The 25555-nt window shown below is 47.5% G+C and overlaps 1 protein-coding gene and 1 long non-coding RNA gene across 6 annotated transcripts in view; one reads left to right on the top strand and one right to left on the bottom strand.

Annotated features, from left to right (window-relative positions):
• The window catches only part of LOC118394781 (nuclear receptor coactivator 2-like), a 195677-nt gene that overhangs the window by 103925 nt on the left and 66197 nt on the right, over positions 1-25555 (bottom strand). For all 3 annotated transcript variants that reach the window (XM_052498964.1, XM_052498967.1, XM_052498970.1), the window contains exons 3-4: positions 11964-12074; positions 6799-6971 (exon numbers count right to left, since the gene is read on the bottom strand). In XM_052498964.1, the coding sequence (XP_052354924.1) occupies positions 6799-6971; positions 11964-12055 (265 nt within the window). In that variant the 5' untranslated portion in view covers positions 12056-12074. The remainder of the gene's footprint in view (positions 1-6798; positions 6972-11963; positions 12075-25555) is intronic.
• LOC127916662 (uncharacterized) lies at positions 1376-3436 on the top strand. Of its 3 annotated transcripts, none has more exons than XR_008095481.1 (5): positions 1379-1639; positions 1729-1860; positions 1977-2108; positions 2505-2944; positions 3363-3436. It is a non-coding gene; the product is annotated as an uncharacterized LOC127916662 (long non-coding RNA). The 3 variants fall into 3 exon arrangements; XR_008095479.1 differs by having other exon boundaries at positions 1380-1639; positions 1933-2108; XR_008095480.1 differs by lacking the exons at positions 2505-2944; positions 3363-3436 and adding an exon at positions 2373-2468 and having other exon boundaries at positions 1376-1639; positions 1933-2328.

Genomic DNA, 25555 nt, shown 5'->3' with positions numbered 1-25555 from the left:
ACTCCAAGCAGGCTGTCATGTGTCCTTCAATCTGGCCACTCTAACATAAAGGCCTGGTTGGTGGAGTGCTGCAGAAATTGTTGTCCTTCGGCAGGTTCTCCCATCTCCACAGAGGAACTCTGCAGCGCTTTCAGAGTGACCATTGGGTTCTTGGTCACCTACCTGACCAAGGCCCTTGTCCTCTGATTGCTCAGTTAGGCCTGGCGGCCAGCTCTAGGAAGAGTCTTGGTGGTTCCAAACTTCTTTAATTTAAGAATGATGGAGGCCACTGTGTTCTTGGGGACCTTCAAATGCTGTAGAAATGTTTTGGTACCCTTCCCCAGATCTGTGCCTCGACACAGTCCGGTCTCTTAGCTCTACGGACAATTCCTTTGACCTCATGGCTTGGTTTTTGCACTGACATGCACTATCAACTGTGAGACCTTATAAAGACAGGTGTGTGCTTTTACAAATCATGTCCAATCCATTGAATTTACCACAGGTGGACTCCAATCAAGTTGTAGAAACGTCTCAAGGAAGATCAATAGAAACCGGATGCACCTGAAGTAAATTTCGAGCCTCATGGCAAAGGGTTTGAATAAAGAAGGTATTTCATTTGTTAAAATTTGTTTTACACACTTGCAAAAATGCCTAAAAAACCTGATTTTGCTTTGTCGTTATGGGGTATTGTACTTAGAAATGATTTAATTATTACATTTTATTTAATAAATTATTTAATTTCTACACATTAACAAAACGTGGGGAAAGCCAATGGGTGTGAAAACTTTATGAATGCACTGTAGTTGTATAAAATCCACCACGTTGACAATCCACCAATTTAAGGAGAATGTACAGACGATGTGCCGAGATAAGAAACACTCGAAAGAACATAAGTTAGACGACTTAATTAATGTTTCAAATAGCTAGCGCCTTCCAGGGATTTTCATGAATGGCTATCAAAGGACAGATCAGTTGATGTGATGTGGTCCAGACTAAATGTTAAGATGATTGGTGATGACAAGGGTCTATTGTCCCTCCATCAGGTCCTTATGGCCTGGTACTCAGGGCTCTACTGTCCCTCCATCAGGTCCTTATGGCCTGGTACTCAGGGCTCTACTGTCCCTCCATCAGGTCCTAATGGTCTGGTACTCAGGTCTCTACTGTCCCTCCATCAGGTCCTAATGGCCTGGTACTCAGGGCTCTATTGTCCCTCCATCAGGTCCTAATGGCCTGGTACTCAGGGCTCTATTGTCCCTCCATCAGGTCCTTATGGCCTGGTACTCAGGGCTCTACTGTCCCTCCATCAGGTCCTAATGGCCTGGTACTCAGGGCTCTACTGTCGCTCCATCAGGTCCTTATGGCCTGGTACTCAGGGCTCTACTGTCCCTCCATCAGGTCCTAATGGTCTGGTACTGATGGCTCTATTGTCCCTCCATCAGGTCCTAATGGCCTGGTATTCAGGGCTCTACTGTCCCTCCATCAGGTCCTAATGGCCTGGTACTCAAGGGCTCTACTGTCCCTCCATCAGGTCCTAATGGCCTGGTACTCAGGGCTCTACTGTCCCTCCATCAGGTCCTAATGGCCTGGTACTCAGGGCTCTACTGTCCCTCCATCAGGTCCTAATGGCCTGGTACTCAGGGCTCTACTGTCCCTCCATCAGGTCCTAATGGCCTGGTATTCAGGGCTCTACTGTCCCTCCATCAGGTCCTAATGGCCTGGTACTCAAGGGCTCTACTGTCCCTCCATCAGGTCCTAATGGCCTGGTACTCAGGGCTCTACTGTCCCTCCATCAGGTCCTAATGGCCTGGTACTCAGGGCTCTACTGTCCCTCCATCAGGTCCTAATGGCCTGGTACTCAGGGCTCTACTGTCCCTCCATCAGGTCCTAATACTCAGGTCTCTACTGTCCCTCCATCAGGACCTAATACTCAGGGCTCTACTGTCCCTCCATCAGGTCCTAATGGCCTGGTACTCAGGGCTCTACTGTCCCTCCATCAGGTCCTAATGGCCTGGTACTCAGGGCTCTACTGTCCCTCCATCAGGTCCTAATGGCCTGGTACTCAGGGCTCTACTGTCCCTCCATCAGGTCCTAATGGCCTGGTACTCAGGGCTCTACTGTCCCTCCATCAGGTCCTAATGGCCTGGAACTCAGGGCTCTACTGTCCCTCCATCAGGTCCTAATGGCCTGGAACTCAGGGCTCTACTGTCCCTCCATCAGGTCCTAATGGCCTGGAACTCAGGGCTCTACTGTCCCTCCATCAGGTCCTAATGGCCTGGAACTCAGGGCTCTACTGTCCCTCCATCAGGTCCTAATGGCCTGGAACTCAGGGCTCTACTGTCCCTCCATCAGGTCCTAATGGTCTGGAACTCAGGGCTCTACTGTCCCTCCATCAGGTCCTAATGGCCTGGAACTCAGGGCTCTACTGTCCCTCCATCAGGTCCTAATGGCCTGGAACTCAGGGCTCTACTGTCCCTCCATCAGGTCCTAATGGCCTGGTATTCAGGGCTCTACTGTCCCTCCATCAGGTCCTAATGGCCTGGTACTCAGGGCTCTACTGTCCCTCCATCAGGTCCTAATGGCCTGGTACTCAGGGCTCTACTGTCCCTCCATCAGGTCCTAATGGCCTGGTACTCAGGGCTCTACTGTCCCTCCATCAGGTCCTAATGGCCTGGTACTCAGGGCTCTACTGTCCCTCCATCAGGTCCTAATGGCCTGGTACTCAGGGCTCTACTGTCCCTCCATCAGGTCCTAATGGCCTGGTACTCAGGGCTCTACTGTCCCTCCATCAGGTCCTAATGGCCTGGTACTCAGGGCTCTACTGTCCCTCCATCAGGTCCTAATGGCCTGGTACTCAGGGCTCTACTGTCCCTCCATCAGGTCCTAATGGCCTGGTACTCAGGGCTCTACTGTCCCTCCATCAGGTCCTAATGGCCTGGTACTCAGGGCTCTACTGTCCCTCCATCAGGTCCTAATGGCCTGGTACTCATGACCTGGTACTCAGGGCTCTACTGTCCCTCCATCAGGTCCTAATGGCCTGGTACTCAGGGCTCTACTGTCCATCAGGTCCTAATGGCATGGTACTCAGGGCTCTACTGTCCCTCCATCAGGTCCTAATGGCCTGGTACTCATGACCTGGTACTCAGGGCTCTACTGTCCCTCCATCAGGTCCTAATGGCCTGGTACTCATGACCTGGTACTCAGGGCTCTACTGTCCCTCCATCAGGTCCTAATGGCCTGGTACTCAGGGCTCTACTGTCCATCAGGTCCTTATGGCCTGGTACTCAGGGCTCTACTGTCCATCAGGTCCTTATGGCCTGGTACTCAGGGCTCTACTGTCCATCAGGTCCTTATGGCCTGGTACTCAGGGCTCTACTGTCCATCAGGTCCTAATGGCCTGGTACTCAGGGCTCTACTGTCCCTCCATCAGGTCCTAATGGCCTGGTACTCAGGGCTCTACTGTCCATCAGGTCCTTATGGCCTGGTACTCAGGGCTCTAATGTCCATCGGTTCCTTATGGCCTGGTACTCAGGGCTCTACTGTCCATCAGGTCCTAATGGCCTGGTCCTCAGGGCTCTACTGTCCATCAGGTCCTTATGGCCTGGTACTCAGGGCTCTACTGTCCATCAGGTCCTAATGGCCTGGTACTCATGGCCTGGTACTCATGGCCTGGTACTCAGGGCTCTACTGTCCCTCTAACCACTCTGACATCAATATAAATGCATTGAAAATCACAACACAAGTCACCAAAACAGAATCAGGCTTTTAAAGCTCACCTCACTGTGATTGGTCAATTTGAAGAAAGAAGTTCAACAACAGAAGCTGAGTGTAAAACATGGTCATGGTGGATGTTGTTTCAAAGCATAACACAATGAAATGGACAGCACTTCCTATATGCATATTTGAGCTCATCCATAGGCCCATATAAGGGCCCAAGCCCCCCCCCCCAAAAAAAATCATGAATTAAAATAATGACTGCGCCATTATACAACATATTGCCATCCTGATATTACACATGACAGAAGGAAAACTATACATACTGATTTAAGATATATTTGGTACAAAATTGATCTACTATTGTATTGTAGTGCAGTGTAGTGTATTTTAGTGTAGTGTATTGTAGTGCAGTGTTTTGTAGTGCAGTGTATTGTGGTGCAGTGCAGTGTATTGTAGTGCAGTGTATTGTACCAGTGTATTGCAGTGCAGTGTAGTGTAGTGTATTGTAGTGCAGTGCAGTGTAGTGTAGTGTATTGCAGTGTATTGTAGTGTATTGTAGCGCAGTGTAGTGCAGTGTATTGTAGTGCAGTGTATTGTAGTGCAGTGTATTGTACCAGTGTATTGCAGTGCAGTGTAGTGTAGTGCAGTGTATTGTAGTGTATTGTAGTGCAGTGTATTGTACCAGTGTATTGTGTATTGTATTGTAGTGCAGTGTATTGTAGTGCAGTGTATTGTAGTGCAGTGTAGTGTACCAGTGTATTGTGGTGTAGAGTAGTGCAGTGTATTGTAGTGCAGTGTATTGTAGTGTAGTGCAGTGTATTGTAGTGTATTGCAGTGTAGTGTATTGTACCAGTGTATTGTAGTGCAGTGTATTGTAGTGCAGTGTATTGTAGTGTTGTGTATTGTATAGCAGTGTATTGTACCAGTGTAGTGTATTGTACCAGTGTATTGTAGTGCAGTGTATTGTAGTGCAGTGTATTGTAGTGTATTGTAGTGCAGTGTATTGTAGTGCAGTGTATTGTAGTGCAGTGCAGTGTATTGTAGTGCAGTGTATTGTAGTGCAGTGTATTGTAGTGTTGTGTATTGTATAGCAGTGTATTGTACCAGTGTAGTGTATTGTACCAGTGTAGTGTATTGTAGTGCAGTGTATTGTAGTGCAGTGTATTGTAGTGCAGTGTATTGTAGTGCAGTATATTGTATTGCAGTGTAGTGTATTGTACCAGTGTATTGTAGTGCAGTGTATTGTAGTGCAGTGTAGTGTATTGTATAGCAGTGTATTGTACCAGTGTATTGTAGTGCAGTGCAGTGTATTGTATAGCAGTGTATTGTACCAGTGTATTGTAGTGTATTGCAGTGCAGTGTATTGTAGTGCAGTGTATTTTATTGCAGTGCAGTGTATTTTAGTGCAGTGCAGTGTAGTGCAGTGTAGTGTAGTGCAGTGTATTGTAGTGCAGTGCAGTGTATTGTAGTGCAGTGTATTGTAGTGCAGTGTATTGTAGTGTTGTGTATTGTATAGCAGTGTATTGTACCAGTGTAGTGTATTGTACCAGTGTATTGTAGTGCAGTGTATTGTAGTGCAGTGTATTGTAGTGTATTGTAGTGCAGTGTATTGTAGTGCAGTATATTGTAGTGCAGTGTATTGTATTGTAGTGTATTGTAGTGCAGTGTATTGTAGTGTAGTGCAGTGTATTGTAGTGTATTGCAGTGTAGTGTATTGTACCAGTGTATTGTAGTGCAGTGTATTGTAGTGCAGTGTAGTGTATTGTATAGCAGTGTATTGTACCAGTGTATTGTGGTGTATTGCAGTGCAGTGTATTGTAGTGCAGTGTAGTGTATTGTAGTGCAGTGTATTTTAGTGCAGTGCAGTGTAGTGCAGTGTAGTGTAGTGCAGTGTATTGTAGTGCAGTGCAGTGTATTGTAGTGCAGTGTATTGTAGTGCAGTGTATTGTAGTGTTGTGTATTGTATAGCAGTGTATTGTACCAGTGTAGTGTATTGTACCAGTGTAGTGTATTGTAGTGCAGTGTATTGTAGTGCAGTGTATTGTAGTGTATTGTAGTGCAGTGTATTGTAGTGCAGTATATTGTAGTGCAGTGTATTGTATTGTAGTGTATTGTAGTGCAGTGTATTGTAGTACAATGTATTGTAGTACAGTGCAGTGTATTGTAGTGCAGTGTATTGTAGTACAATGTATTGTAGTGCAGTGTATTGTAGTACAATGTATTGTAGTGCAGTGTATTGTAGTGCAGTGTAGTACTGTACCAGTGTATTGTATTGTATTGTAGTGCAGTGTATTGTAGTGCTGTACCAGTGTATTGTAGTGCAGTGTAGTGCTGTACCAGTGTATTGTATTGTATTTTATTGTAGTGCAGTGTATTGTAGTGTTGTACCAGTGTATTGTAGTGCTGTACCAGTGTATTGTAGTGTTGTACCAGTGTATTGTAGTGCTGTACCAGTGTATTGCAGTGCTGTACCAGTGTATTGCAGTGCTGTACCAGTGTATTGTAGTGCTGTACCAGTGTATTGTAGTGCTGTACCAGTGTATTGTAGTGCTGTACCAGTGTATTGTAGTGCTGTACCAGTGTATTGTAGTGCAGTGTAGTGCAGTACCAGTGTATTATATTGTATTTTATTGTAGTGCAGTGTATTGTAGTGCTGTACCAGTGTATTGTAGTGCAGTGTAGTGCTGTACCAGTGTATTGTATTGTATTTTATTGTAGTGCAGTGTATTGTAGTGCTGTACCAGTGTATTGTAGTGCTGTACCAGTGTATTGTAGTGCAGTGTATTGTAGTGCTGTACCAGTGTATTGTAGTGCTGTACCAGTGTATTGTAGTGCTGTACCAGTGTATTGTAGTGCTGTACCAGTGTATTGTAGTGTTGTACCAGTGTATTGTAGTGTTGTACCAGTGTATTGTAGTGCTGTACCAGTGTATTGTAGTGCTGTACCAGTGTATTGTAGTGTTGTACCAGTGTATTGTAGTGCTGTACCAGTGTATTGTAGTGCTGTACCAGTGTATTGTAGTGCTGTACCAGTGTATTGTAGTGCTGTACCAGTGTATTGTAGTGTTGTACCAGTGTATTGTAGTGCTGTACCAGTGTATTGTACCTTGCTCCTTGATCTGTCGTATCTGTTTGACAGTCTCCTTCAGGACAGCACATTTGTCAGGCTTGACGTTGAAGTTATCGATGTCGTTGAAGTTGGCGAAGATCAGCTCGGCCAGCTCCTCAATGTACTTGTTCTCATGCTCACGGTTTCTCTTCTCTATGCTTTGTTTGGGGCTGAGGAGACAGGGAGGGTGGGGGGGCAGCATGAGACAGGGAGGGGGGCAGCATGAGACAGGGAGGGTGGGGGGCAGCATGAGACAGGGAGGGTGGGGGCAGCATGAGACAGGGAGGGGGGCAGCATGAGACAGGGAGGGTGGGGGGCAGCATGAGACAGGGAGGGGAGGGGGCAGCATGAGACAGGGAGGGTGGGGGGCAGCATGAGACAGGGGGTGGGGGGACAGCATGAGACAGGGAGGGGGGCAGCATGAGACAGGGGGGGGGGGGCAGGAGACAAGGCAGAGGTAGGGACAGATATAGAGAGACCAAGAGAGGGGTGCGGTTAGAATGACAGACAAACAGGGAGAAATACAGAGAGTCAGACAGACAGAAAGAGAGAGACATGTAGAGAGAGAAAGTAGAGCATTAGCTTCACATTCCTGACTCTGTTCAAACTGATAGAACTGTGCTTAGCTGTCCAAGGTGTTACCTGTAGTAAAAAAGGTACATGACAACAGCTTGGAGTTTGCCAAAAGGCACCTAATGGACTCAGACCATGAGAAGAAAGATTGTCTGGTCTGATGAAAGCAAGATTGAACTCCTTGGCCTAATTGCCAAGAGTCACGTCTGGAGGAAACCTGCCATCATCCCTACGATGAAGTATGATGGTGGCAGCATCACTACGATGAAGCATGGTGGTGGCAGCATCACTACGATGAAGCATGGTGGTGGCAGCATCACTACGATGAAGCATGGTGGTGGCAGCATCACTACGATGAAGCATGGTGGTGGCAGCATCACTACGATGAAGCATGGTGGTGGCAGCATCACTACGATGAAGCATGGTGGTGGCAGCATCATGCTGTGGGGATGTTTTCTGCGGCAGGGACCGGGAGACTAGTCAGACTAGTCCGAGAGTAACTACAGAGAAATCCTTGATGAAAACCTGCTCCAGAGCACTCATGACCTCAGACCTTTCAACAGGACAACGACCCTAAGCACACAGCCAGGACAACGCAGGAGTGGCTTCGGGACAAGTCTCTGAATGTCCTTGAATGGCCCAGGCAGAGCCAGTCTTGAACCTGATCAAACATCTCTGGAGAGACCTGAAAATAGCTGTGCAGCGACGCTCCCCATCCAACCTGACAGAGTTTGAGAGGATCTCCAGAGAAGAATGGGAGAAACTCCCCGAATACAGGTGTGCGGAAGCTTGTAGCGTCATACCCAGGAAGAATCAAGGCTGTAATCGCTGCCAAAGGTGCTTCAACAAAGTACTGAGTAAAGGGTCTGAATACTTATGTAAAAAATTGATATATCTGGACTGTTTTTGTTTATACATTTGCAAAAAAAAAAATGTCTTTGTCATTATGGGATATTGTGTGTAAATTGATGAGGGGGGGAACAAACTATTTAAATCAATTTTAGAATAAGGCTGTAATTTAACAAAAATGTGCAATAAGTCAATGGGTCTGAATACGTTCTGAATGCACTGTGTATGTAAACAGGAGTAAGTGTGACCAGAAGCAGGATAAATGGATAGATTATAATGGTAACTGAAATCAGCAAACAGCAGTGGAGTGAAAGTAATAAACTAATCAATAATCATTTTAGCAGAAGTGTAGTGGCGGTAATAAACTAATCAATAATCATTTTAGCAGCAGTGTAGGTGTGAGGGAGAGCATTAGTTGTCAGGGGATAGAAGCTGTTTAGGAGTCTGTTTTATCTGTGCCTTGATGAACCGGTAGCACCCGATTCATACACCAATAATTAGGAAGCAGTAGACAGGTGTCGTACCAGAGTTATAATCATGACAGAACTATAGGGTTGGCAACCATCATAATCATGATCAGCCAACCAGCCAATCGGTCAGCCAGCCAATCGGTCAGCCAGCCAATCGGTCAGCCGAGTCAGCCTGGCGGTCAGCCATGTCAACCTTATTTAACTGTACGTTTAGTTAAATAATCAGGTCTGGCCTCTTACATAAAGTTAGGCTTAAGATAAGTAGTTTATAACTCCACTAACAGGCCTATAGAATCCTGAAGGTACTGTGTAGACTCAGTCTCTAGTGTTTGAGTTGCCTATAGAACGTTAGAATAAGAGCAAAGTAGTTTAGTATGGTAGAGTAGAGTTCCATTTAGTTTAGTATAGTAGAGTTTAGTATGGTAGAGTAGAGCTCCATTTAGTTTAGTAGAGTTTAGTATGGTAGCGTAGAGTTCCATTTAGTTTAGTATAGTATAGTTTAGTATGGTAAAGTAGAGTTCATTTAGTTTAGTAGAGTTGAGTTCCATTTAGTTAGGTATAGTAGAGTTCCATTTAGTTTAGTATAGTAGAGTTTAGTGTGGTAGAGTAGAGTTCCATTTAGTTTAGTAGAGTTTAGTATGGTAGAGTAGAGTTCCATTTAGTTTAGTACAGTAGAGTTTAGTATGGTAGAGTAGAGTTCCATTTAGTTTAGTAGAGTTTAGTATGGTAGAGTAGAGTTCCATTTAGTTTAGTACAGTAGAGTTTAGTATGGTAGAGTAGAGTTCCATTTAGTTTAGTAGAGTAGAGTTTAGTATGGTAGAGTAGAGTTCCATTTAGTTTAGTATAGTATAGTTTAGTATGGTAAAGTAGAGTTCCATTTAGTTTAGTATAGTAGAGTTTAGTATGGTAGAGTTCCATTTAGTTTAGTATAGCAGAGTTTAGTATGGTAGAGTAGAGTTCCATTTAGTTTAGTATAGTAGAGTTTAGTATGGTAGAGTAGAGTTCCATTTAGTTTAGTATAGTAGAGTTTAGTATGGTAAAGTAGAGTTCCATTTAGTTTAGTATAGTAGAGTTTAGTATGGTAGAGTAGAGTTCCATTTAGTTTAGTAGAGTTTAGTATGGTAAAGTAGAGTTCCATTTAGTTTAGTAGAGTTTAGTATGGTAGAGTAGAGTTCCATTTAGTTTAGTATAGTTTAGTATGGTAGAGTTCCATTTAAGTTTAGTATAGTTTAGTATGGTAAAGTAGAGTTCCATTTAGTTTAGTAGAGTTTAGTATGGTAGAGTAGAGTTCCATTTAGTTTAGTAGAGTTTAGTATGGTAAAGTAGAGTTCCATTTAGTATAGTAGAGTTTAGTATGGTAGAGTAGAGTTCCATTTAGTTTAGTATAGTAGAGTTTAGTATGGTAAAGTAGAGTTCCATTTAGTTTAGTATAGTTTAGTATGGTAGAGTAGAGTTCCATTTAGTATAGTAGAGTTTAGTATGGTAAAGCAGAGTTCCATTTAGTTTAGTATAGTAGAGTTTAGTATGGTAGAGTAGAGTTCCATTTAGTATAGTAGAGTTTAGTATGGTAAAGTATAGTTCCATTTAGTTTAGTATAGCAGAGTTTAGTATGGTAAAGTAGAGTTCCATTTAGTTTAGTATAGTAGAGTTTAGTATGGTAGAGTAGAGTTCCATTTAGTTTAGTAGAGTTTAGTATGGTAAAGTAGAGTTCCATTTAGTTTAGTAGAGTTTAGTATGGTAGAGTAGAGTTCCATTTAGTTTAGTGTAGTATAGTTTAGTATGGTAGAGTTCCATTTAAGTTTAGTATAGTTTAGTATGGTAAAGTAGAGTTCCATTTAGTTTAGTAGAGTTTAGTATGGTAGAGTTCCATTTAGTTTAGTATAGCAGAGTTTAGTATGGTAGAGTAGAGTTCCATTTAGTTTAGTATAGTATAGTTTAGTATGGTAAAGTAGAGTTCCATTTAAGTTTAGTATAGTTTAGTATGGTAAAGTAGAGTTCCATTTAGTTTAGTAGAGTTTAGTATGGTAGAGTTCCATTTAGTTTAGTATAGCAGAGTTTAGTATGGTAGAGTAGAGTTCCATTTAGTTTAGTTAGTAGTAGAGTTCCATTTAGTTTGAGTTTAGTATGGTAGAGTAGAGTTCCATTTAGTTTAGTATAGTAGAATTTAGTATGGTAATGTAGAGTTCCATTTAGTTTAGTATAGTAGAGTTTAGTATGGTAAAGTAGAGTTCCATTTAGTTTAGTATAGTAGAGTTTAGTATGGTAGAGTAGAGTTCCATTTAGTTTAGTATAGTAGAATTTAGTATGGTAGAGTTCCATTTAGTTTAGTATAGTAGAGTTTAGTATGGTAGAGTAGAGTTCCATTTAGTTTAGTATAGCAGAGTTTAGTATGGTAAAGTAGAGTTCCATTTAGTTTAGTATAGTAGAATTTAGTATGGTAGAGTAGAGTTCCATTTATATTAGAGTAATATAGTAGAGTTTAGTAGAGTTCAACATTTAGTAGAGTGTGGTATAGCAGAGTAGAGTTAAGTAGAGTAGAGTTTAGTATAGTAGAGTAGAGTTCAGTATAGTAGAGTAGAGTTCAGTATAGTAGAGTTCCGTATAGTAGAGTTTAATACAGTAAAGTTTAGTATAGTACAGCAGAGTTTAGTATAGTAGAGTTCAGTATAGTAGAGTTCCGTATAGTAAAGTTTAGTATAGTATAGTTCAGTATAGTAGAGTATAGTAACGTTTAGTATAGTAGAGTTCAGTATAGTATAATTCAGTATAGTAGAGTATAGTAAAGTTTAGTATAGTGGAGTTCAGTATAGTAGAGTTCAGTATAGTAGAGTTCAGTATAGTAGAGTTCAGTATAGTAGAGTTCAGTATAGTAGAGTTCAGTATAGTAGAGTTCAGTATAGTAGAGTTCAGTATAGTAGAGTTCAGTATAGTCTAAAGTTTAGTATAGTAGAGTTTAGTATAGTATAGTTCAGTATAGTATAGTTTAGTATAGCAGAGCATAGTAAAGTTTAGTATTGTAGAGTTTAGTATAGTATAGTTCAGTATAGTTTAGTATAGCAGAGCATAGTAAAGTTTAGTATTGTAGAGTTTAGTATAGTATAGTTCAGTATAGTATGGTTTAGTATAGTAGAGTATAGTAAAGTTTCGTATAGTAAAGTTCAGTATAGTATAGTTCAGTATAGTATAGTTTAGTATAGTATAGTATAGTAAAGTTTAGTATAGTATAGTAGAGTTTAGTAGATTTAGCATAGTAAAGACAGCTGTTCCTACCTGGGACCCAACAGGTCAGAGGAACATTCCTTGCGTTTCCGCGACTCGGCCCTGGCAGCAGGGTTCGAGGGGTTTTCACCAACGCCACTCATCTTCACTGCATATCAGCGTCTGTTACAGGGAACACACAGAACAGAGTTTAGACTTATTTCACACAGAACAGAGTTTAGACTTATTTCACACAGAACAGAGTTTAGACTTATTTCACACAGAACAGAGTTTAGACTTGCATTCGGGAAAGTATTCAGACCCCTTCACTTCTTCCACACTTTGTTAAGGTACAGCCTTATTCTAAAACTTATTCTAAAATTATTTAAATTAAATTAAACAGTATATTAAACAGTATAATGAATATACACACAATACCCTCTACGTGACCAAATGTTTTTAGGAAATGTTAAAAAAAAGTATTCAGACCCTTTGCTATGAGACTCAAAATTGAGCTCAGGTGCATCCTGCTTCCATTGATCTTCCTTTAGATGTTTCTACAACTTGGGAGTCCAGCTGTGGTAAATTCAACCGACTGGACATGATTTGGAAAGGCACGCCTGTCTATATAAGGTCCCACAGTTGACAGTGCATGTCAGAGCAAAAACCAAGCCATGAGGTCAAATGAATTGTCCGTAGAGCTCAGAGACAGGATTGTCTCGAGACACAGATCTGGGGAAGGGTACCAAAACATTTCTGCAGCATTGAAGGTCCCCATGAACACAGTGTCCTCCATCATTCTTAAATGGAAGAAGTCTGGAACCACCAAGACTCTTCCTAGAGTTGGCCGTCCAGCCAAACTGAGCAATCGGGGGAGAAGGGCCTTGGGTCAGGGAGGTGACCAAGAACCCGATGGTCACTCTGAAAGAGCTCCAGAGTTCCTCTGTGGAGATGAGAGAACCTTCCAGAAGGACACCCAGCTCTGCGGCACTCCACCAATCAGTTCGTTATGGTAGAGTGGCCAGACGGAAGCCACTCATCAGTAAACGGCACAGCTGGGACTTGGCCAGAAGACACTTAAAGGATTCTCACACCATGAGAAACAATGTATGCACACATGACTGTAAGTCGCTTTGGATAAAAGCGTCTGCTAAATGGCATATATTATTATTATTAAACAAGATTGTCTGGTCTGATGAAACCAAAATGTAACTCTTTGGCTTGAATGCCAAGCGTCACATCTGGAGGAAACCTGGCACCATCCCTACGGTGAAGCATGGTGGTGGCAGAATCATGCTGTGGGGAGGTTTTTCAGCGGCAGGGACTGGGAAACTAGTCAGGAGCGAAGGAAAGATAAACAGAGAAAAGTACAGAGAGTTCCTTGACAAAAAACCTGCTCCAGAGCGCTCAGGACCTCAGACTGAGGCGAAGGTTCACCTTCCAACAGGACAACCACCCTAAGCACACCGACAAGACAACGCAGGAGTGGCTTCGGGACAAGTCTCTGAATGTCCTTGAGTGGCCCAGCCAGAGCCCTGACATGAACCCTATCAAATCTCTGGAGACCTGAGAATAGCTGTGCAGCGACACTCCCCATCCAACCTGACAGAGCCTGAGAGGATCTGCAGAGAAGAATGGGAGAAACTCCCTAAATACAGGTTTGCCAAGCTTGTAGCATCACACCCAGGAAGACTCGATGCTGTAATCGCTGCAAAAGGTGCTTCAACAAAGTACTGAGTAAAGGGTCTGAATACTTATGTAAATATGATATTTCAGTTTATTTATTTATAATACGTCTGCAAACATTTCTAAAAACCTGTTTTGCTTTGTCGTTATGGGGTATTGTGATGTCATTATGGGGTATTGTGATGTCATTATGGGGTATTGTGATGTCATTATGGGGTATTGTGATGTCATTATGGGGTATTGTGATGTCATTATGGGGTATTGTGATGTCATTATGGGGTATTGTGATGTCATTATGGGGTATTGTGTGCAGATTGATGAGAAAAAAAAACGAACTAATTTATCAATTTTAGAATAAGGCTGTAACGTAACAAAATGTGGAAAAAAGTCAAGGGGTCTGAATACTTTCCAAATTCACTGTATCACAAACAGAACAGAGTTTAGAGATATAGCAAGACAACTTCGCACAAGTGACAGATAACCCCACTGATCAATTATGGAGGTAGTCTGAGCTCCAAAGTGTAGGGGAATCTTGGGAATATCCTGCTCCAAAGTGTAGGGGAATCTTGGGAATATCCTCACCAAGTGAACTGGCTGTTGGGCTATGAGGTGTTTACACAGACACACACACACACACACGTTCAGATGTGCCTTCTAACACCGGTGACACTGGTTGATCCAACGCAGGAGGAACGGGTGAAAGTGGAGAGGAGAAACAGATTCAATTATTTCCTTCTGATGGTGCCACTCTCCCCAGAGAGACTGAAACGAGAGCGCTGAGTGAGGAGTACTGAGAGAGAGCGAGACGGAAAGATAGATGAAGAGACGGGGGAGGGGGGGCAGTGAGAGAGCACCCCACTCACCCCAAAAACGGTATGCTCAGTGACAGTGACGAAAGTGAGACAGTTTGTTGAATGAGACATCCCACCATCCCACCACTGGCATCCCATCATCCCACCACTGGCATCCCACCATCCCACCACTGGCATCCCATCATCCCACCACTGGCATCCCATCATCCCACCACTGGCATCCCATCATCCCACCACTGGCATCCCATCATCCCACCACTGGCATCCCACCATCCCATCATCCCACCAATGGCATCCCACCATCCCACCACTGGCATCCCACCATCCCACCACTGGCATCCCACCATCCCACCACTGGCATCCCACCATCCCATCATCCCACCACTGGCATCCCATCATCCCACCACTGGCATCCCACCCCACTGACATCCCATCATCCCACCACTGGCATCCCACCATCACATCATCCCACCACTGACATCCAACCATCCCACCACTGGCATCCCACCAACCCAGCACTGGCATCCCACCACTGGCATCCCACCATCCCACCACTGGCATCACATCATCCCACCACTGGCATTCCACCAACCCAGCACTGACATCCCACCATCCCACCACTGGCATCCCATCATCCCACCACTGGCATCCCACCACTGGCATCCCACCACTGGCATCCCACCATCACACCACTGGCATCCCACCAACCCAGCACTGGCATCCCACCATCCCACCACTGGCATCCCACCATCACATCATCCCACCACTGGCATCCCACCAACCCAGCACTGACATCCCACCAGTAGCATCCCACCACTGGCATCCCATCATCCCATCACTGGTATCCCATCATCCCACCATCCCAACACTGGCATCCCACCACTGGCATCCCATCATCCCATCATCCCACCATCCCACCACTGGCATCCCATCATCCCACCACTGGCATCCCATCATCCCACCACTGGCATCCCACCATCCCACCACTGGCATCCCATCATCCCAACACTGGCATCCCATCATCCCACCACTGGCATCCCATCATCCCACCACTGGCATCCCATCATCCCACCACTGGAACCCCATCATCCCACCATCCCAACACTGGCATCCCATCATCCCACCACTGGCATCCCATCATCCCACCACTGGCATCCCATCATCCCACCACTGGCATCCCATCATCCCACCACTGGCATCCCACCATCCCACCACTGGCATCCCACCATCCCACCACTGGCATCCCACCATCCCACCACTGGCATCCCACCATCCCACCACTGGCATCCCATCATCCCACCACTGGCATCCCAACATCCCACCACTGGCATCCCACCATCCCACCACTGGCATCCCACCATCCCACCACTGGCATCCCATCATCCCACCATCCCACCACCGGCATCCCACCATCCCACCACTGGCATCCCACCATCCCACCACTGGCATCCCACCATCCCACCACTGGCATCCCAACATCCCACCACTGGCATCCCAACATCCCACCACTGGCATCCCACCAACCCACCACTGGCATCCCACCAACCCACCACTGGCATCCCACCATCCCACCACTGGCATCCCATCATCCCACCACTGGCATCCCACCAACCCACCACTGGCATCCCACCATCCCACTACTGGCATCCCACCACTGGCATCCCACCACAGGCATCCCACCATCCCACGACTGGCATCCCACCATCCCACCACTGGCATCCCATCATCCCACCACTGGCATCCCATCATCCCACCACTGGCATCCCACCATCCCACCACTGGCATCCCACCATCCCACCACTGGCATCCCACCATCCCACCACTGGCATCCCACCAACCCAGCACTGGCATCCCACCATCCCACCACTGGCATCCCATCATCCCACCACTGGCATCCCATCATCCCACCATCGGCATCCCACCATCCCACCACTGGCATCCCACCATCCCACCACTGGCATCCCATCATCCCACCACTGGCATCCCACCACTGGCATCCCACCATCCCACCACTGGCATCCCACCATCCCACCACTGGCATCCCACCACTGGCATCCCACCACTGGCATCCCACCACTGGCATCCCACCACTGGCATCCCATCATCCCACCACTGGCATCCCATCATCCCACCACTGGCATCCCATCATCCCACCACTGGCATCCCATCATCCCACCACTGGCATCCCATCATCCCACCACTGGCATCCCACCATCCCACCACTGGCATCCCATCATCCCACCACTGGCATCCCACCATCCCACCACTGGCATCCCACCATCCCACCACTGGCATCCCATCATCCCACCACTGGCATCCCACCACTGGCATCCCACCATCCCACCACTGGCATCCCACCATCCCACCACTGGCATCCCATCATCCCACCAATGGCATCCCATCATCCCACCACTGGCATCCCATCATCCCACCACTGGCATCCCATCATCCCACCACTGGCATCCCATCATCCCACCAATGGCATCCCATCATCCCACCACTAGCATCCCGACCTTCCCACCACTGGCATCCCACCATCCCACCATGGCATCCCATCATCCCACCACTGGCATCCCACCATCCCACCACTGGCATCCCACCATCCCACCATCGGCATCCCATCATCCCACCATCGGCATCCCATCATCCCACCACTGGCATCTCATCATCCCACCACTGGCATCCCACCAGTCGTATTACCGCTGCAAAACGACAGATTTTTACCATGTCAGCTCAATTCGATCCAGGAACCTTTCGGTTACTGGTCTAGCGCTCTAACTAACCACTAGACTACCTGCTGGTTACTGGCCCAACGCTCTAACCACTAGGCTTCCTGCTGGTTACTGACCCAACTCTCAAACCACAAGACTACCTGCTGGTTACTGGCCCAACGCTCTAACCACTAGGCTTCCTGCTGGTTACTGGCCCAACGCTCTAACCACTAGGCTACCTGCTGGTTACTGGCCCAACGCTCTGATCACTAGGCTACCTGCTGGTTACTGGCCTAACACTCTAACCACTAGGCTACCTGCTGGTTACTGGCCCAACGCTCTGATCACTAGGCTACCTGCTGGTTACTGGCCCAACACTCTAACCACTAGGCTGCCCGCTGGTTACTGGCCCAACACTCTAACCACTAGGCTACCTGCTGGTTACTGGCCCAACGCTCTGATCACTAGGCTACCTGCTGGTTACTGGCCTAACACTCTAACCACTAGGCTACCTGCTGGTTACTGGCCCAACGCTCTGATCACTAGGCTACCTGCTGGGCCCAACGCTCTAGGCTACCTGCTGGTTACTGGCCCAACGCTCTCACCAGTAGGCTACCTGCTGGTTACTGGCCCAACGCTCTAACCAGTAGGCTACCTGCTGGTTACTGGCCCACCGCTCTAACCAGTAGGCTACCTGCTGGTTACTGGCCCAACACTCTAACCACTAGGCTACCTGCTGGTTCCTGGCCTAACGCTCTAACCAGTAGGCTACCTCCTGGTTCCTGGCCCAACACTCTAACCACTAGGCTACCTGCTGGTTACTCCTGGCCCAACGCTCTAACCACTAGGCTACCTGCTGGTTACTGGCCCAACACTCTAACCACTAGGCTACCTGCTGGTTACTGGCCTAACACTCTAACCAGTAGGCTACCTGCTGGTTACTGGCCCAACACTCTAACCAGTAGGCTACCTGCTGGTTACTGGCCCAACACTCTAACCAGTAGGCTACCTGCTGGTTACTGGCCCAACACTCTAACCAGTAGGCTACCTGCTGGTTACTGGCCCAACACTCTAACCACTAGGCTACCTGCTGGTTACTGGCCTAACGCTCTAACCACTAGGCTTCCTGTCCTGGCCCAACACTCTAACCACTAGGCTTCCTGTCCTGGCCCAACACTCTAACCACTAGGCTTCCTGTCCTGGCCCAACGCTCTAACCACTAGGCTACCTGCTGGTTACTGGCCTAACACTCTAACCACTAGGCTTCCTGTCCTGGCCTAACGCTCTACCCACTAGGCTTCCTGTCCTGGCCTAACGCTCTAACCACTAGGCTTCCTGTCCTGGCCTAACGCTCTAACCACTAGGCTTCCTGTCCTGGCCTAACGCTCTAACCACTAGGCTTCCTGTCCTGGCCCTCACTCCCTATCTTGTCCTTCTATGCAGGGCTGCTTTAAATCAGCGACATAATGACACTTGTTTACATATGTTTACATATCTCGTATGTATATACTGTATACTATTCTTTACTATCTATTGCATCTCAGCCACTCTGTCACTGCTCATCCATATATTTATACTTATATATTCTCATCTCATTCCTTTACTAGATTGTGTGTATTAGGTAGTTGTTGTGGAAATGTTAGATGACTTGTTAGCCATTACTGCACTGTTTGATCTAGAAGCACAAACATTTCACTACACTCGCATTAACATCTGCTAACCATGTGTATGTGACCAATATAATTTGATTTGTGGGTTTCCAAGCACAACCTACTCATTTCAAGTCCTGCCACATCATCTCAATTGGGATTAGGTCTGGACTTTGACTAGGCCATTCCAAAACTTCAAAATGTGTTGCTTTTTAAACATTTTCATGTTGACTGTGTTTTCAAAGACCAGACATAATCCCAATTGAGATGTTGTGGTGGGACTTGAAAAGAGCAGTTTATGCTTAAAAACCCACAAATAATGCTGAGTTAAAGCAGTTCTGTACGGAAAAGAGAGGGACGAAATTCCTCCGCAGCGACGTGAGAGAGTGATTAATAACTACAGGAAGTGTTTGGTTGGAGTCGTTGCAGCTAAAGGTGGCACAGTCACCGAGTGTTAAGGAGGCAATTCACTTTTTCACACAAGGGGCATTGTGGGTCTTGCATAACTTAGTTTATGAAGTAAATTAAATAAGTCATTGTTGTGTTGTTTTTTTGTTCACTCAGATACCCTTTATCAAATCAAATTTATTTATATAGCCCCTTCGTACATCAGCTGATATCTCAAAGTGCTGTACAGAAACCCAGACTAAAACGCCCAAACAGCAAGCAGTGCAGGTGTAAAAGCACCTCAGATCTTCAGCCAATATTCGATAACATTCAGTATCAGAAATATGCAAAAATAGAGAACATTTGATAAAGGGGGGAAATACGTTTTTTCACAGCGATGTACACTGATGTCTCTCCTCTCCATACAATTGTTCAGCCAGCGACCGCAGTCGATTCTCTGGTTCAGTCCTACCAGACAGGTCAGTTAGGTACTAGACAGAGGGAGAGGGATAGAGAGAGAGGGGGTGCGGGCGGGGGGGTGCAAGACAGCTAGAGCAAGAGCTAGGGAGAAACAAGTGAGGGACAGCAACAGCCAGACGGCCAGACCGGTGCAGTACAGTGTGTTGTGTTAAACTCCGAGCCACAGTTAACCATGGTAACGGCCACAGCACACTGTGTTCTGTTCTCAACCATTACATAAGAGACTGAACAGCACAGAACAGCAGTACCATAAGATGGCTCAGCTAGCGTTAGCCTAGCGTAGTGCCACCCAGCACATGTCAAAAAGGGAGGAGTTACCCGTTGCTCTAGCTAGCGCCAATCTCCCTGCTGGATTGCATTGGCCTACTTAAGCCTAATGACAGCAGGGTCTGTGTTGCAGCAATAAGTGAAATCAAAGCTGTGGAGAGGCAGAGAGATGCAGAGAGAGAGAGAGAGAGAGAGAGAGAGAGGGTGGGGGCAGAGAGAGAGAGAGAGAGAGAGAGGGTGGAGAGAGAGAGAGAGAGAGAGAGAGAGGGGTGGGGGCAAAAGAGAGAGAGAGAGAGAGAGAGAGAGAGAGAGAGAGAGAGAGAGAGAGGGGGCAAAGAGAGAGAGAGAGGGGAGAGAGAGAGAGAGAGAGGTGGGGCAAAGAGAGAGAGAGAGAGAGAGAGAGGTGGGGTGGGGCAAAGAGAGAGAGAGAGAGGGTGGGGAGAGAGGGTGGGGGGGCAGAGAGAGAGAGAGAGAGAGAGGGTGGGGCAAAGAGAGAGAGAGAGAGAGAGGGTGGGGGAAGAAGAGAGAGAGAGAGAGAGGGTGGGGCAGAGAGAGAGAGAGAGAGGGTGGGGGCAGAGAGAGAGAGAGAGAGAGAGGGTGGGGCAAAGAGAGAGAGAGAGAGAGAGGGTGGGGGCAAGAGAGAGAGAGAGAGAGAGGGTGGGGCAAAGAGAGAGAGAGAGAGAGAGGGGGGGGGGAGAGAGAGAGAGAGAGAGAGAGAGAGGAGAGAGAGGGTGGGGCAGAGAGAGAGAGAGAGAGAGAGGGTGGGGGCAGAGAGAGAGAGAGAGAGAGGGGGTGGGGCAGAGAGAGAGAGAGAGAGAGAGGGTGGGGGCAGAGAGAGAGAGAGAGAGAGAGAGAGAGAGTGGGGCAAAAAGAGAGAGAGAGAGGGGGGCAGAGAGAGAGAGAGAGAGAGAGGGTGGGGCAGAGAGAGAGAGAGAGAGAGAGGGTGGGGCAGAGAGAGCGAGAGAGAGAGAGGGTGGGGGCAGAGAGAGAGAGAGAGAGAGAGAGAGAGAGAGAGAGAGAGAGAGAGAGAGAGAGAGAGAGAGAGAGAGAGAGAGTGGGGCAAAAAGAGAGAGAGAGAGAGGGGGGCAGAAAGAGAGAGGGGCAGAAAGAGAGAGGGGCAGAAAGAGAGCGAGAGAAGGGGGGGGGGCAGAGTGAGGCAGAGAGAGAGAGGGGCAGAGAGAGAGAGAGAGAGAAAAAGAAAGCCTGGCTGCCCAGAGAGACAGGCTGTGCTCACTCTGCTCCAGGGGAGAGGTAGACATAAGATATCATTTGGGGAAATAAATATTCATTCAGTACAAAGAATTTGAAACTATCAAATCACATGTATTTATAAAGCCCTTCGTACATCAGCTGATATCACAAAGTGCTGTACAGAAACCCAGCCATAGAACCCCAAACAATGCAGGCGAAGAAGCACGGTGGCTAGGAAAAACTCCCTAGAAAGGCCAGAACCTAGGAAGAAACCTAGAGAGGAACCAGGCTGAGGGGTGTAACTATAAAAGATTAAGAAAAAAATGTAGTATTTATTGGGTGAAAAGCCAAATATGTGTCCTCCTGCCACAACCTGAGGGACATCCAGTGAAAAGTATAATGTAATGTCAATAATATTTCCCATTTAGTTTAGTCTTTCATACCAGGTCATGTGTCTTCTCAGTCAGGCTGAGACTGGTCTACTACCAGGTCATGTGTCTTCTCAGTCAGGTTGAGACTGGCCTACTACCAGGTCATGTGTCTTCTCAGTCAGGTTGAGACTGGCCTACTACCAGGTCATGTGTCTTCTCAGTCAGGTTGACACTGGTCTACTACCAGGTCATGTGTCTTCTCAGTCAGGTTGAGACTGGCCTACTACCAGGTCATGTGTCTTCTCAGTCAGGTTGAGACTGGTCTACTACCAGGTCATGTGTCTTCTCAGTCAGGTTGAGACTGGTCTACTACCAGGTCATGTGTCTTCTCAGTCAGGTTGAGACTGGCCTACTACCAGGTCATGTGTCTTCTCAGTCAGGTTGAGACTGGCCTACTACCAGGTCATGTGTCTTCTCAGTCAGGTTGAGACTGGTCTACTACCAGGTCATGTGTCTTCTCAGTCAGGTTGAGACTGGTCTACTACCAGGTTATGTGTCTTCTCAGTCAGGTTGAGACTGGCCTACTACCAGGTCATGTGTCTTCTCAGTCAGGTTGAGACTGGTCTACTACCAGGTCATGTGTCTTCTCAGTCAGGTTGAGACTGGTCTACTACCAGGTCATGTGTCTTCTCAGTCAGGTTGAGACTGGTCTACTACCAGGTCATGTGTCTTCTCAGTCAGGTTGAGACTGGTCTACTACCAGGTCATGTGTCTTCTCAGTCAGGTTGAGACTGGTCTACTACCAGGTCATGTGTCTTCTCAGTCAGGTTGAGACTGGTCTACTACCAGGTCATGTGTCTTCTCAGTCAGGTTGAGACTGGTCTACTACCAGGTCATGTGTCTTCTCAGTCAGGTTGAGACTGGTCTACTACCAGGTCATGTGTCTTCTCAGTCAGGTTGAGACTGGTCTACTACCAGGTCATGTGTCTTCTCAGTCAGGTTGAGACTGGTCTACTACCAGGTCATGATGTGTCTTCTCAGTCAGGTTGAGACTGGTCTACTACCAGGTCATGTGTCTTCTCAGTCAGGTTGAGACTGGTCTACTACCAGGTCATGTGTCTTCTTAGTCAGGTTGAGACTGGCCTACTACCAGGTCATGTGTCTTCTCAGTCAGGTTGAGACTGGTCTACTACCAGGTCATGTGTCTTCTCAGTCAGGTTGAGACTGGTCTACTACCAGGTCATGTGTCTTCTCAGTCAGGTTGAGACTGGTCTACGACCAGGTCATGTGTCTTCTCAGTCAGGTTGAGACTGGTCTACTACCAGGTCATGCGTCTTCTCAGTCAGGTTGAGACTGGTCTACTACCAGGTCATGTGTCTTCTCAGTCAGGTTGAGACTGGTCTACTACCAGGTCATGATGTGTCTTCTCAGTCAGGTTGAGACTGGTCTACTACCAGGTCATGTGTCTTCTCAGTCAGGTTGAGACTGGTCTACTACCAGGTCATGTGTCTTCTCAGTCAGGTTGAGACTGGTCTACTACCAGGTCATGTGTCTTCTTAGTCAGGTTGAGACTGGCCTACTACCAGGTCATGTGTCTTCTCAGTCAGGTTGAGACTGGCCTACTACCAGGTCATGTGTCTTCTCAGTCAGGTTGAGACTGGTCTACTACCAGGTCATGTGTCTTCTCATTCAGGTTGAGACTGGTCTACTACCAGGTCATGTGTCTTCTCAGTCAGGTTGAGACTGGTCTACTACCAGGTCATGTGTCTTCTCAGTCAGGTTGAGACTGGTCTACTACCAGGTCATGTGTCTTCTCAGTCAGGTTGAGACTGGTCTACTACCAGGTCATGTGTCTTCTCAGTCAGGTTGAGACTGGTCTACTACCAGGTCATGTGTCTTCTCAGTCAGGTTGAGACTGGTCTACTACTATTGCTTTCATGATGTATTATTATTCTCATTAATATTGTTGTTGTAGATGCTGATAATGGTAATCTCATTTCCACTACTACTATTATTATTGCTGTTGGTCACACCATTTTTGTTAAATGTATACTTTGACAATGTAAGTAATTTAACTTGCCATGTCAATAAAGTTTACTGAATTGAATTGAGAGAGGCAGAGAAGGACACAGACAGAATTGCATTACTGTGAACGGGACAAACAGTTCTTTAACAGCTTGATGGCTTTGAATATGCCACCAGTGAACGAGGACAGACATTATCGGCAGAGTCAGGAGCCTCATCCCAGAGTCAGGAGCCTCATCCCAGAGTCAGGAGCCTCATCCCAGAGTCAGGAGCCTCATCTGCATCCCTTGTGACACCCTATATAGTGAATTACTTCTGCCCAGGACTCATAGTGCTACGCAAGGACTACGGTGTCATTTAGGACCAAAACAGGATCGTTGTGTGGACTGTGAGTGACAAGACACTGATCCACAACAACATGGCATGAAGCTATGGAGTTGTGAAGATTGCCATGAGGGTGTCTTTACATGTCCTAGTGCTGCTCTCGGGGACATCGCATGTCCTAGTGCTGCTCTCGGGGTCTTTACATGTCCTAGTGCTGCTCTCGGGGTCTCCACATGTCCTAGTGCTGCTCTTGATGCCTGCTCGGTGTTCCTGGCGTCGGCCTGCTTGGTGTTCCTGGCGTCGGCCTGCTTGGTGTTCCTGGAGATGGCCTGCTTGGTGTTCCTGGCGTCGGCCTGCTTGGTGTTCCTGGCGTCGGCCTGCTTGGTGTTCCTGGCGTCGGCCTGCTTGGTGTTCCTGGCGTCGGCCTGCTTGGTGTTCCTGGCGTCGGCCTGCTTGGTGTTCCTGGCGTCGGCCTGCTTGGTGTTGCTGGCGTCGGCCTGCTTGGTGTTGCTGGCGTCGGCCTGCTTGGTGTTCCTGGCGTCGGCCTACTTGGTGTTCCTGGCGTCGGCCTGCTTGGTGTTCCTGGCGTCGGCCTGCTTGGTGTTCCTGGAGACGGCCTGCTTAGTGTTCCTGGAGACGGCCTGCTTGGTGTTCCTGGTGTCGGCCTGCTTGGTGTTCCTGGTGTCGGCCTGCTTGGTGTTCCTGGTTCGGCCTGCTGGTTCCGACGGCCTGCTTGGTGTTCCTGGGCGCCTCGGTTCCTGGAGACGGCCTGCTTGGTGTTCCTGGAGACGGCCTGCTTGGTGTTCCTGGAGACGGCCTGCTTGGTGTTCCTGGAGACGGCCTGCTTGGTGTTCCTGGAGACGGCCTGCTTGGTGTTCCTGCGTCGGCCTGCTTGGTGTTCCTGGCGTCGGCTTGGTGTTCCTGGTGTTCCTGGAGACGGCCTGCTTGGTGTTCCTGGTGTCGGCCTGCTTGGTGTTCCTGGCGTCGGCCTACTTGGTGTTCCTGGCGTCGGCCTACTTGGTGTTCCTGGCGTCGGCCTGCTTGGTGTTCCTGGACTTGGTGTTCCTGGCGACGGCCTGCTTGGTGTTCCTCGGAGACTTGGTGTTGCTGGCGTCGGCCTGCTTGGTGTTCCTGGCGTCGGCCTGCTTGGTGTTCCTGGCGTCGGCCTGCTTGGTGTTCCTGGAGACGGCCTGCTTAGTGTTCCTGGAGACGGCCTGCTTGGTGTTCCTGGTGTCGGCCTGCTTGGTGTTCCTGGAGACGGCCTGCTTGGTGTTCCTGGAGACGGCCTGCTTGGTGTTCCTGGAGACGGCCTGCTTGGTGTTCCTGGAGACGGCCTGCTTGGTGTTCCTGGAGACGGCCTGCTTGGTGTTCCTGGAGACGGCCTGCTTGGTGTTCCTGGCGTCGGCCTGCTTGGTGTTCCTGGCGTCGGCCTGCTTGGTGTTCCTGGTGTCGGCCTGCTTAGTGTCGAGCTGCTTAGTGTCGAGCTGCTTAGAGGTCTTAGTGTTGGCCTGCTTAGTGTCGGCCTGCTTAGTGACGAGCTGCTTAGTGACGAGCTGCTTAGAGGTCTTAGTGTTGGCCTGCTTAGTGTCGAGCTGCTTCGAGGTCTTAGTGTTGGCCTGCTTAGTGTCGAGGTGCTTCGAGGTCTTAGTGTTGGCCTGCTTAGTGTCGAGCTGCTTCGAGGTCTTAGTGTTGGCCTTGCATACGGTCCTCTGTAGCTCAGTTGTAGAGCATGCTGTAACGCCAGGGTAGTGGGTTGGCCTG

The sequence above is a fragment of the Oncorhynchus keta genome, chromosome 4 (assembly GCF_023373465.1).
Source record: "Oncorhynchus keta strain PuntledgeMale-10-30-2019 chromosome 4, Oket_V2, whole genome shotgun sequence".
In the NCBI taxonomy this organism is placed as follows: Eukaryota; Metazoa; Chordata; class Actinopteri; order Salmoniformes; family Salmonidae; genus Oncorhynchus; species Oncorhynchus keta.
Note: the sequence above shows the minus strand (reverse complement) of the source record. Positions and strands in the feature narration are given on the sequence as shown.